The 12,861-nt window shown below is 42.1% G+C and overlaps 1 protein-coding gene across 3 annotated transcripts in view; it reads left to right on the top strand.

Annotated features, from left to right (window-relative positions):
* The window catches only part of LOC143958928 (putative E3 ubiquitin-protein ligase DTX2), a 106,464-nt gene extending 95,783 nt beyond the window's left edge, over positions 1 to 10,681 (top strand). For all 3 annotated transcript variants that reach the window (XM_077467913.1, XM_077467915.1, XM_077467914.1), the window contains 2 exons: positions 1 to 9; positions 4,449 to 10,681. The exon at positions 1 to 9 is cut by the window's left edge and continues 81 nt beyond it. In XM_077467913.1, the coding sequence (XP_077324039.1) occupies positions 1 to 9; positions 4,449 to 4,673 (234 nt within the window). In that variant the 3' untranslated portion in view covers positions 4,674 to 10,681. The remainder of the gene's footprint in view (positions 10 to 4,448) is intronic.
* The last annotated feature ends 2,180 nt before the right edge of the window (positions 10,682 to 12,861 follow it).

The following is a 12,861-nucleotide window of genomic DNA, read 5'->3' on the forward strand; positions in this document are numbered from 1 at the left end:
GGAAGATTGGTAAGTGAAATTAACGTTTTAATCATACATACAAGGCTTTTACTTTCAAGTATTTTTTTTTTCTTTTATATTGATTATAATTGTTTTGTTTTTCAGCCAAAAATGTTGTCTGCATATTATTCTTTACTTCAATTAATGTTAACTCACAGAATTCAAAACCAATAACTGGAACTAGTAACTTGCTCTAACTTTCCTTTACTGGACTGACCTGTAAAACATATACAACTAAAAGCAAATGTGTAGGTAGATATACAGTACTTCAATCTAATTAATTGATGAGCACGGGAAGTCCTAATCCTTTGGGGTTATACTGCCTTCTACAGGAGAGATGTTGACCAGCACAGGATAACCCTGCCCACTACCAGCATAATTCAGTTTTTTTGCCAGTGTCCTCAGGCGATAACATGTTTTCTTCAGCTGTTTTCTGGATTTTTTTTCTATCAGCTGCTGGTAGATTTATGGCAGATACTGTAATACTGGAAGTCTCTCCAGTAATGTAGTGAGCACTGATAGATTTATGCTTTTATACTGAAAAATCCTGGAAGCCGTTTCTGTCCACAGTTTCTGTGGCAGCCCTACATCACTGCTGAATATGCCTAATCTGTGTTCTGGTTTCACAGGACTCTGCATATTCATTATTCTGGGCCCAAACTGTGGCAGTGGTTTGTGAGTTTGTGGCTGGTGGTCACCATTTCTTGTGCTGCAGCCACCATTACTAATCTTCTCCTTCGCCTTCCTGGCTTTTTTACAGGTTTGGTGACATCGTATATGGGCAGGGAAGGAGCACCTGTTTTTTTGTTTTTTGTTCCCCCCCCCCCCCCCCCCAATGGTTTCCCAGTCGCTTGTGCTACACTGTATTTTAGGTGTTTGAGCACTGTTGGACTCAAACCGCCATTTGGAGGGTGGTAGGGTCATTTCTCCCTTAGTTTAGGCTTGCTTAAAGTGGATGTAAACCCCAAATATATTTTTTTTAATTAAGACTCATATCTGTTACAACAGAGGATGTTATGTCATCTGTGGCCAGTCTTGCCACAAAGAGTTAATCCAACACTGAGCAATTCTGTTATCTATCTTCGGTAAGCTAAAAATGGACACACAGATAAATAGGTGTCAGTTTCTTTCCCCTTGCTGTGAGTGACATGTGATTTCCTTATCTCATGCACAAGTGTGAGAGAGGCATTCTGTGTACTTCACATCCCCCTCCTTTCTTCTTCAGTTCTCCCAGGATTGGCTGCTCTACACCTCAGCATGATTGGGCATGCTGAAGTCATGTGGTGCCTTTTCTGGGTTTTGACTGGATGTTGGTGATCATGGGGCATAATCCATGAGAACAGCAGAAGTTTGGTGTAAGAAAAATGATACCTGGCCAAGGGGCGTGTAGAGGTGGGCGGGGGAGTCTACTGACATCACGACTCCTCCCTCTGACAAAACAGACCAACCCACAGAATCCAGAGTATTGCAGGGCTCCAAACAGCTAAAGGGGAGATTTTTGACAGGTAAGGACACATGGAGGTATAGATCAGCACTATGGAAGTCATTTAGAAATTGGTTTTAAATCCACTTTAAGTACTTCACAAGTTGGCCACATTGGGGAGCCCTATTATACTGCTACAGGCCACATATTAGTAAGTTGTTACTATTCACTTATATATATATGTGTGTATATGTATATGTAGATATAGATATAGATAGATATAGATAGATATAGATAGATAGATATAGATAGATATAGATAGATATAGATAGATATAGATAGATATAGATAGATATAGAACAAAATTGTCATTGTATAATGGTAGCACGGCACTTTTTTTCTGATTTTGGCCTTCTCAGCATTGTCATGGTGGGAAGGAGTAGCAACCTATATGTGCTGCTTAATTTCACTAAGAGATGTGGTGTTTTTTCTAAAACTGCTATGCAGCTATGAGGTTATATTGTATGACCAGTAAATAAAGCTTATTGGAATTTTGTCTTTAGATTGCTTAAATTGGATCTGTTTAACTGTTTTTGTTTACCGTATATACTCGAGTATAGGCCGACCCTAGTATAAGCCGAGGCCCCCAATTTACCCCCAAAAAACTGGGAAACCTATTGACTCGTGTATAAGCCGAGGGTGAGATATGCCTGTCCATCCCTGTGTGTGTCCGTCCATCCCTCTGTGTCCGTCCATCCCTGTGTGTGTCCATCCATCCATCCCTGTGTGTGTGTCCATCCATCCATCCCTGTGTGTGTGTCCATCCATCCATCCCTGTGTGTGTGTCCATCCATCCATCCCTGTGTGTGTGTGTGTGTGCGTCCATCCATCCATCCATCCCTGTGTGTGTGTGTGTGTGTCCATCCATCCATCCATCCCTGTGTGTGTGTGTGTGTCCATCCATCCATCCATCCCTGTGTGTGTGTGTGTGTCCATCCATCCATCCATCCCTGTGTGTGTGTGTGTGTCCATCCATCCATCCATCCCTGTGTGTGTGTGTGTGTGTGTGTGTGTGTGTGTGTGTGTGTCCGTGCAGCCTTGTGTGTCCAGCCTACCTGTGTCCCAAACCTCCGTCCGGTCCCGTCCCGAGCCTCCGTGTCGTCCCGTCCCGAGCCTCCGTGTCGTCCCGTCCCGAGCCTCCGTGTCGTCCCGTCCCGAGCCTCCGTGTCGTCCCGTCCCGAGCCTCCGTGTCGTCCCGTCCCGAGCCTCCGTGTCGTCCCATGCCAGGATCGCCGCTCTTCGTCGGCGCCCTGGCGGCCATTCCCCTGTTCAAAAGCCGCGCCTCCGCCTCCGCCTGTGATAGGCGGAACACTCAATTTCCCAGCAGTCAGTGTTCCGCCTATCACGGACATCGGCTCATCCGAGGATGAGCCGATGTCCGTGATAGGCGGAACACTGACTGCTGGGAAATTGAGTGTTCCGCCTATCACAGGCGGAGGCGGAGGCGCGGCTTTTGAAAGGTAGAATGGCCGCTGTCTGTCTGCTCGACACGCTGTTCGGGCAGTCAGACAGCGGTGACTCGAGTATAAGCCGAGGGGGGCACTTTCAGCCTCAAAAAAGAGGCTGAAAATCTCGGCTTATACTCGAGTATATACGGTAGCTAGTTTGAATATACGGTGCCACCTACTGGCTGCTTGAAAACGCTGCATAATTTGATAGAACTGTAGCAGAAAAGTGCCTTATTGATGGCATTTACCAGTTAAATAACTTAAAAACACTTACTTTTCAAGTCTCCATTCTTTTACATAGAATTTAGAAAAGGGTCTGAGACTTTACAAAGCAGCTATGTAAGGTTCTTATAAGGGAATAGATGATTGAGATTAAATATCGGTTTCACTAGATACTTTTAGCTGATCATAAATGGGAATCACTCGTTAGCCACTTAAATCTCTCCAAAAATCCAGCGGTCAGTTTAATACTCAGTAGTGTTTATAGCATGTGTCTCTTTCTTGTAGCTTGATTTCTCATTTACTTGTTTATGGAGAGCACATTTGACTTTGTAATATCAACAGGGATTTCTGGAACTTTTCTGCCACCGGAGTCCGATTTAAAAAAATAAATAAAAGCGTCTCAAACAGCTTGTCAGCAATTGCACAAATAAGAAATATCAAAGGGTATCTAGTGTAACTCTACTGCATTGTGTTATGGCTAAAGAATACCATATACTGCACACTAGACAAATTCTGCTGAACAGCAAATAGCCACAGTGTTTGTAAAGGATATAAATGTTATTAAATACAGAATAATAAAAATAAACAGAAAAGCAACATTAAACTAATAAAAATATTTAAAATGATAGAAGAAAAATAAAACATGTTATACTTGTTCTGTGCAGTGGTTTTGTACAGAGACACCTGTATCCTCCTCTTCTAAGGTCCCTCTTCAAAGCTCCTGGCCCCTCCTTCCTGTTGAGTGCCCCCCACGGCAAGCAAAGTACTATGGGGGCAACCGAGCCGAGTCACAGCTCCGTTTGTCCATTCAGACGCGGAGCTGTGGCCCCGCCCCCTCTCTCTTCTCCTTGGCTGTCTGACTTTGATGGCAGTGAGAGCCAGTGGCACCGCGCTGCTGTCTCAACCAATGATGAGGGGAGTCTCGGGCAGCAGAGACACTCCTGCAACATTACTGGATCTAGATGGGCTCAGGTAAGTATTGGGGGGGGCTGATGCACACAGAAGGCTTTTTATCTTAGATTACATAAAGATGACAAAAAACCTTCTGCCTTTTACAACCATTTTACATTGGTGAAAATATTGTATTGTGTGTTTGTTCAGTAAAATGTGTCTGATGTGCAAAACAAAAATATCAGTTTTAGCTGAATTAGTCTAATATATCTGCCCTACATGAGAAATCCCTAAAAGATTCAGGAAAAACTCACAGTACTATAGCAACTTGTCAATTTGTAAAAATATAACTTTTGTTATCACATTACACGTCACATTTTTTATTTCTTTTTTTCTTTTTTTAGGTACTAGAACTTCTAAAGGTTGCCTGGGCAAGGAGATTGATATTCACCATTGGTGTTTCAAGCACAACGGGTGAATCTGACACTGTGGTGTGGAATGAAATCCATCACAAGACGGAAATGACCTCGAACATAACTGGACACGGTTACCCTGACGCAAACTACCTGGACAATGTTCTTGCTGAGCTTGCCGCTCAGGGAGTGTCAGAAGACTGCTTAAACATGTAAAAGACTTTCTAGCTGGCTGCCTACTTGTGATTTTGTTGGGGGTGGCGTTCAGTTCATTTACACAATGCCTTAAAGTTATGGTTTAAATTTGCATTATCTATGGTATATATATATATATATTTTGGTAAGCAATACGTATCTATTAGGGGTTTACAAAAATGCCGGGGAAATATTTGGTTTATACAAGACTAGCATGCAAGCATAATACCAACCCTGCAGGACAGGGGCCAACCATTATAAGTGTTCCATCTGGTCTTTCCCAACATGTGTTCATTATTGTGAGATGTCTTCTACAGATGACCTGCACTTGAAAAGATCTGTTTGTTTTGGTGGTGCAGGGTAATGGGGCAGCCTGTGTGAAACAATTTGAATCCCTTCTGCAACTGTCCAAGATCAAGCGGGTTTACCCCAGTCTTTGTCCTTGCCTGCACACAGTATTGCTGTCTGACTTCTACATTAAATGATTGGGGACATACACTTGGGGACCAACTGATTAAGACAAAAAAGCAATATGCAAGTTCACTAGCCAACAGCAATTTATCAGTATGGTCTTTTCAACGATCGGACTCCAGTAAAGTGAACTTAATGGCTAGGGGTTACTGTGCGTAGCACATAATCCTGTTTGTACTATCTTTTTAACAGACCCAATAAGTCAGGCAGACTACCGCAGTCTAAACTGCAGTGTGTGAGATTGGCAGCAGAAAGTTAATTTTGCTGGATGTTCACATCAGGATTGCAGAAGTTACCTAATACTTATGAAGTTGGCTTTTCACCTGGCTCTGCATCCCCTAAATAACATCAAAGAAGAGCAGAAGCGAAGTGTCCCATTAAAAAAAAAAAAAAAATCGAAATGCCCTAAATATTCTCCTGAATCTTTGATCAAGTGATGGGCCAGGTCCCTAGACTTTTTTTTTTTTTTTTTTTCTCTTTTCTTAACTGTAGAGTGCTAGGATCCTTCTTTGGAGTACCATGTTGGTGGTTGGTGATGTGGACACCTTAAGTTGGTTGTCCATTGGTGGGTACCCCACAGCTTTCTGAAGACTTCAGGAGTGGTAACTGGATCACCAACCAGTCTTCACTCCTGGAAAAGGTGCTGTGGAGGGTCATTCAGGTGAGTAAAAATAAAGCTTGGCAATGGTTTCAAAAAAAATGTGAATGGGTTTGAAGTGGGTGGTTGGGAAGGAGAGAAGTCACAGCAAATTTGCCTGAAGATGAGCTTTAAAATTGTAGGCCTTTAGGAACTGAAACTTATATAAGACAGTTCTGCTGCTGCTGTTTGTTTGCTATATTGCTGTTACACACAATGCAGTTTAACCCTCTTCCTTGATTCTTAGCTGTTGTAAAGAGATTTTCAACATACAGCCTAGGTACTGCTTCAGTTCACCATGGCAAAGACAGAAAGCTGTGCGTTTACAAAAGCAAGACAATACTGCCAGGCACTGCAGCAGCATCTGCTATATAATGACTGTTGTCTGATGGGGGGGGGGGCGGCTATTATGTTTTACAACAGTAAAATTACACACATTAATTTTTTTAAGTATTTCTATGGTACTAACCTTCAAAAACAATCTAGAGCCCTAGAGGTAGACTTTTCTGAAATTGACAGATGAAATTGACAGATGCTGAAAAACATAATTGTGTTATTTAAGAAATGCATACCATAAAAATATACAAAAGAACAGAAACGTCATACTTGATGGCCAGTAAGATAAGGGAAATGGTTGGACACGCATGCATATTTCAAACCTCATACAATATGAGCAGGCACAGCTTCTGATATAAACAGGAATTTATGGTTTAGAAGGAACATTCCTGTTTCAGCAAAGGTATAGAGCAGAGGAGACTTGATATTGCAGGGAAGTCTAGTCCCAATCCCAAGTTAAGTCAAGGAAAACAGTAGCATACAATCTCTTCTAATGTATCTGACAGCTTTACCCAGAGGCAATGGTTATAAGGGACTGTCCCAGAGTGCTTCATTGACATCTTCCAATCTGACTGAAAACTATCAGATTATGGAACCATTACCTCATGTCTATGGGTAACTTGACTTTGAATATCTCTGAGGTTTATGGATGAAACCCTGCTATCGAAAACATTTCTTGTTGCCACTAGCAACCATTTAGCTTCCAGCTGTCATATCTGCAGTGCAAACCTTTGATTGGTGCCTATGGGCAATATGTTCTGTTCTTATTAACACTTATGCCCCATACACGTGGCCGGACATTCCGACCACAAAATCCATCAGATTTTTTTTTTTTCCGACAGATTTTGGCCAAAACTTGTGTTGCATACACACGGTCGGACAAAGTTGGCGGAAAATCCAATCGTTCTGAACGCGGCGACGTTTGTTGCGTACGACGGGACTATGTAGAGGCCAGTAGCCAATAGCTTTCGTCTCGTAATTTATTCTGAGCATGCGTGGCACTTTGTTCATCGGAATTCTCTACAAACAATTGGAAAAAGTCTGATCGGATTTTGTTGTTGGAAAATTTTAGATCCAGCTCTCAAACTTTCCGTCTGAATTTCTCACAGAAAAAGTCTGATAGAGCCCACACACGATTGGATTTCCCTCGGAAATTGCAACCGTGTGTACAGGGCACAATTCATTTCTAAGCCTTTTATTGAATCAATGAAAACAGAAATAAAGTACTGCATCTCCTGCCAACCAATTGGTTATCAGCTTTTATCAGTTTAATGTAGAATAATAGTGGTTGTCTACTGACTGCTATGGGGGTACTGTGCAAGATTGTTTTTTGCATCGTGTTATTAAGTAGGGGGTGCTCCGGTGAGTTCGGATCCTAGTCTGAACCCACCTGAGCTATCCCACCAGGAAGCTGGCACTGTGCCTCACCAATCGTATGTGGCTGAGGCATGCCCCGCCCTTCTGCCACACTTGTATATACATCCCTTGTATACCTGTGGCGGCTGGGGGGGTGGGGAATGCCTCTGCCACTTATGATGGGTGGGGCAGGGTGACCACTTCCCAGTGGGATAGCTCAGGTGGGTTCATACAAAGATCTGAAGAAGTCTGAGCTCATCCATATTAAGCAAAGACGTTTGCTTCCTTCCTTTCTACTGAGTGGCTTCCTCTGGCACAAGTCAATAAAAAAAGGTTGGCTGTAGATCTTCCATCTTCTTATTCTTACCCATTTTATTTTTGTACTACAAATAAACTTACATTATATGCCACAGTTGGCAAAATTCCCGTTTTTAATATTAGCATTTAATTGTTTGAGGGTCAAAACATATTCTATGAGAAAAGATTAGTATAAAAACTTTTTTCTTCATTTTGTTGCTTTACCAGCAGCATTTTTCATAATGAAGTATATTCTAATTAATAAAATATTTTATGCAGATAGCTAATTTCTTAAGGAAAACTTTAAAATGTATTTGAAAAATAGTTTTCTCCATTCCTGCTTTGTACATTGCTGCATTGTGTTGATATGTCATTCTAAATGTATGATTGTGCCTTGAACACTGATAATATGACTCAATGTTTTTGTCTATTCTGGCTATTCATATCATCACTGTTTAAGTGCAAGAGCCTTTAATGATTCCCGTGTTCTTCCTAATGCTATAAGGATAAAAGAGGCGCCTAAATTGTAAATGGCTAACATATGCTAGGAAGAGGAGTACAACTTAAAACACATGCACACTCTATGTTCATACACTCTTGTGTGGACAGTGGAGCACACTCTCAATAAAATTTTATCTAAACGCTTTATTATGGGTTGGTATTCTGCATCCATAATTTAATTTTCAGTGTAGTATTGTTGTAAGGGAGGGAAGGTTCTGCATACCGTGACCTCAGGACACTCCCTAGCTCTAGGGTGGTACTCCACCCTGTGAACAGAATGAGCTGCATGGGGATAGATTGATCTAGGAAACCGGGTGCCTGATAAACTAGCAAAACCTGGAAGCTGCATAACAAGCTTTTAGTAAATCTTCACTGAAACAGGATGCTGAATTGTATAGGATTTTATAGGCTTTAAGGGGCTACATTAGTTCTGGTTAAAAACCCACATGTGAAAAAAAAGTAGTATATATTTTTTATTAAAGTGATTGTAAAGTCTTGTTTTTTTTTATTTTAGTTAAAAATAATAAACATGTTTTACTTACCTGCTCTGTTGCAGTGGATTTACAGAGAGTAGCCCAGATCCGCCTCTTCATGGGTCCCTCTTTGGTGCTCCTGGCCCCTCCCTCCTGTTGAGTACCCCCACAGCAAGCAGCTTGCTATGTGAGCACACGAGCCACAGCTCCCTTGTGTCCATTCAGACACAGAGCCGCTGTCTGGCCCCATCCCCTTTCTCTCCTCATTGGCTGACTGACTTTGACAGCAGCGGGAGCCAATGACACTGCACTGCTGTCTCAGCCAATGAGGAGAGGTTGCGCTCCTGCATCTAGATGGACCACAGGTAAGTATGAGGGGGGCTGCTGTACACAGAAGGCTTTTTATCTTAATGCATAAAGATAAAAAAAAACCTGCCTTTACAACCACTTAAAGGTCCAAGCTTTTTATTTATTTTATATATATATATATATAAAATAAATAAAAAGCTTGGACCTTTAAGTGGTCCATATATATATAATATATATAATTTTAAAAATTGACAGGTAATATATTGAATCTATATTTCTTTTTAAAGCATACAGTTGAAACTACAGTCTTGTATTCTCCCACTTGCTGTGCTAAAATGTCTCGTTTATAGAACTTAGTATCTCAAGCTGAAATGTACACACAGCTGAAGAGGAGTACTGACTCCTCCCTACCCTGTCTGTTCTGTTTAAAGTGGTTCTAATGCTAAAAGTTTTTTTTACCATAATGCATTCACTGTATTAAGGTAAAAAATGTTTTGCCACTTGCCACCACCCCCAACACTTAACTGAGTCCTTTATCGATCCAGCGCTGTGCCCATCTGCCAATCTTTCTCCCCCCCCACCCTTTTATTTTTATTTTTTATTTTTTATTTTTTTTTACACAGGAGGATCAGGCAAGCAACAGGAGCCATTGTTGCCTGCTGCTGTCAATCAGATCCTGTGAGCAAAGAGCAGGGGCGGAGCCAAACCTTGCTGTGTGTTTCTATGGGCGCGCACACAGCCCAGCTTGGGAGCAAGCCCACACGTCTGCCTCCATGGCAAGGGGTTTGCTATGGGGGCAAAAATGAGAGCTGGAGCAAAGATCACTGGCAGGGGACCCCAGAAGAGGAGGTTCAGGGCTGCTCTGTGCAATACTATTGTGCAGGACAGGCGAGTATAACATGTTTTTTTAATAACAAATGCCTTGAGAAATTTTTTCAAGAGGTCTGACCCAGTTTCAATTCGTTTTGGAAAGCATACCTATGAGGCCTTCTAATTGGGGCCCTTTGCGATTTAGATGCGGAAGACCCAGTGAGGTTTCCACTGCGATTAACATGTAATTTCTCCAGCAGCGATTACCTACAGGGCCACTCAGTCACAGGTAAATGCTCCATTGTGTGATTACATGCGATTGGCTGTGATTATCTGCAGGAGATGTCAGCCTCAAATTGGGGTTTCTCACCCTCCGCTAACGTAAAAAAAAAAAACGGATGGTAGACTGCACCTTGGACCCGTCTGCACTTTTTATTGTGGTCTGCATTTCTAAACATATATGCAGTATCATATTTATGTGTGGGGGGGGGGAAGAAATGTCTTGATTGAAAGCTAATTAGACATGAGATACAAACAATGACTGCAATAGCTACACGGGAACTATACCGCATGTTAAAGGGCACTCTGATGCAAGTGTATATGTGCTCCTAACATTTTCTTTACAGTTTAAAAATATGGTACTTTGAGATGTAGTATTTTATTCTGGAGGCAGGTTAATGCAATACATGTTTTTCAATCAGTTCTTTCTGTTACATTTTTTTGAGCTGTTATCTGACAAGCTAATTGTAAAAAAAAGAAATGTTTTATTGTACAAGAGTAACTATGTAAGACATGCGTTTTTAATTTACACCTCATTAAAAAAATATTCTTGAACCCTCTGCTTGTGAATGTCTGAGTCTTTTAATTTAATTTCAGCCCCCTGGCCTGGGTGTTTACTTACACGTTTGCACAGCAATGACATGGCAGCTCCTTTATCTGGACTTGTAGTGGTTGCAGTGTATAAAAGCACCCCGCTGCTCATTTTTACTATCCATTGTTGGGTAGAAGATCTTCTCCATCCAGATTTATGTAGCCTGTTTCCTTTGATGGGCTTATACTTTTGCGTTCTGTAAATTTCCAAGCTGGGAGCTGTTTGAGAGATATCCACTTTTTCATCTGTAGCTTTAATCCACTTCTCTTGAACAAGTAAGAATTTGCATTTGTTCTCATGATGCTGGTTTAGGCTATATGACTGTACGAATCGTATACGACAAGCGCCAAGTTGGGATGACCTTATTGGTACTCCCAGATTTTCTGACTAAGGTTGCAGGTGGTTTAGCTTCTTCTTTTTCAGAGGATAAATCCCTGTCAATTTCAAATTCACTAAGGTACTATTCCTTTTCCTGCAGTACTGAACTTGCTCAGGTTGTCTTTCAGACAATGCTGACAGTGTCACTTTGAGACTTTTGACACATGTTTGTGTCAAGATACCTTGTGCTGGGATTCTGTGAAAGTCTTGACCAGATATGTATGAACCTGCACAGAAATCACTACGCTCAAACACTGCATAACAGCAATGTTTTATTATGAAGATAACACAAGTGACAAAAGCAAGAATACATACAACTATCCAATACACCAAAGAATACAAAACCCAGTGAACCTAAACAAAGACAAAAATAAAGTAAAACCTACCTACACTAAATAACTAAACTATGTACAGATGATGGGTATCAGGACCTGGATCACCTGCTGGTGGCACTGCGTAATGTTGTAGTTAGTGTCCATCAGTGGGTGTTTCCCAGCAGCCAGCGATTTCCAGTATCAGTCTCCACCTGTTGATGGCTGCTGGGAGGGTATTTAGTTCCTTCTCTACATGTTCCTTGTGCTTCAATGTTTTGATCGCCAGATACTGCTTGTTAATTTATACTGACCCTTCTCCTGATCTTGTGCTTGCCCTGCACCCTGTACGCTGCTGCCTTGTATCTGCTTCCCTTGTTCCTTATCCTAGTCTTGGTTCCCTCCTTCCTTGCATGTCCAGTATTACCCTGTTTATCTGTGTTCCCCATTTGGTATGTATTTTATCCAGTTTGTTTCTAGTTAGGCTTTCTGTTAGACTGCTTGTTAGGTGTTTTGTCATTTGGTTCACGTGTACGTTCATGTTTGCTGATGTTTGGATGGATTTTGTTTTGCTGTTAATAAACTTAAATCATATATATTCTGGTCTAAGTGTAGCTATGCTGATCTGGTCATCCCTGCTGCTGAATGATTGCAGTCGGTATCCTTGACAGCTGGGTAAACAGAAACAAGCAGAGTAGGATCAGGTTGAGGAGCAAGAAATGAGCCACAATGGGGAGAAGGTACATTGTAGCTGGTAAAAGCAGGTGTGAGAAGGCTAAGGATCAGAGTCACAGGGAGCCGGGTACATTGTGTACACAGGCAGAACCCCACAGCAACATGAAATAATAGAGGGGGGCTAAATACCCTCCCAACAGCCAGCATCCGATAAAGACTTGGAGTCACCTGCTGCTGGACACTGGAACTACTTCCTTCAGGTCTGGGAACCACAGTGCCAACAGTAGGCAATCCCGTACCTGACAGTTCCTCCCCTCTAAGAATGGCCTCCGGATGCTTCAACCAACCTTTGTTATACAAGTTCATGTGAGAGATCTACATGCTGAATAAGTCCAAAGAGAAAATCTTTGGACTTCGGACATGCCGCATTCCCTACTTCCAAAGTCAGGTAACCAGAAACATGCCCTGCCACTAGGATCAAATAACAATAATAATGAGTGCCCCACCGCTGGGGTCTGGCAACGGACTGTGTGCCCCACTGTTGAGATCTGTAAACTGGCTGGGTGCTCTATCGACCAGATTCTTGGAGAGAGCTGAAATACTTAAAGTCCCTCAAGACAGCAGGTACCCCAGTGCTAGGGTACCTTTAACATGGGTTCAGAGTCTGGCTGGACAGCAGACAGAGGATCAGTGAAATTAGACTGGGAAACTGGCAGAGAATTGGTGAAGTCAGGCAGGGCAGCAGGCACAGAAGTAGCTGAGTCATGCTGGGTAGCAGGCAATG

This window comes from Lithobates pipiens, unplaced genomic scaffold (genome assembly GCF_037356315.1).
Source record: "Lithobates pipiens isolate NorthernLeopardFrog02 unplaced genomic scaffold, aLitPip1_a1.2 Scaffold_65, whole genome shotgun sequence".
In the NCBI taxonomy this organism is placed as follows: domain Eukaryota; kingdom Metazoa; phylum Chordata; class Amphibia; order Anura; family Ranidae; genus Lithobates; species Lithobates pipiens.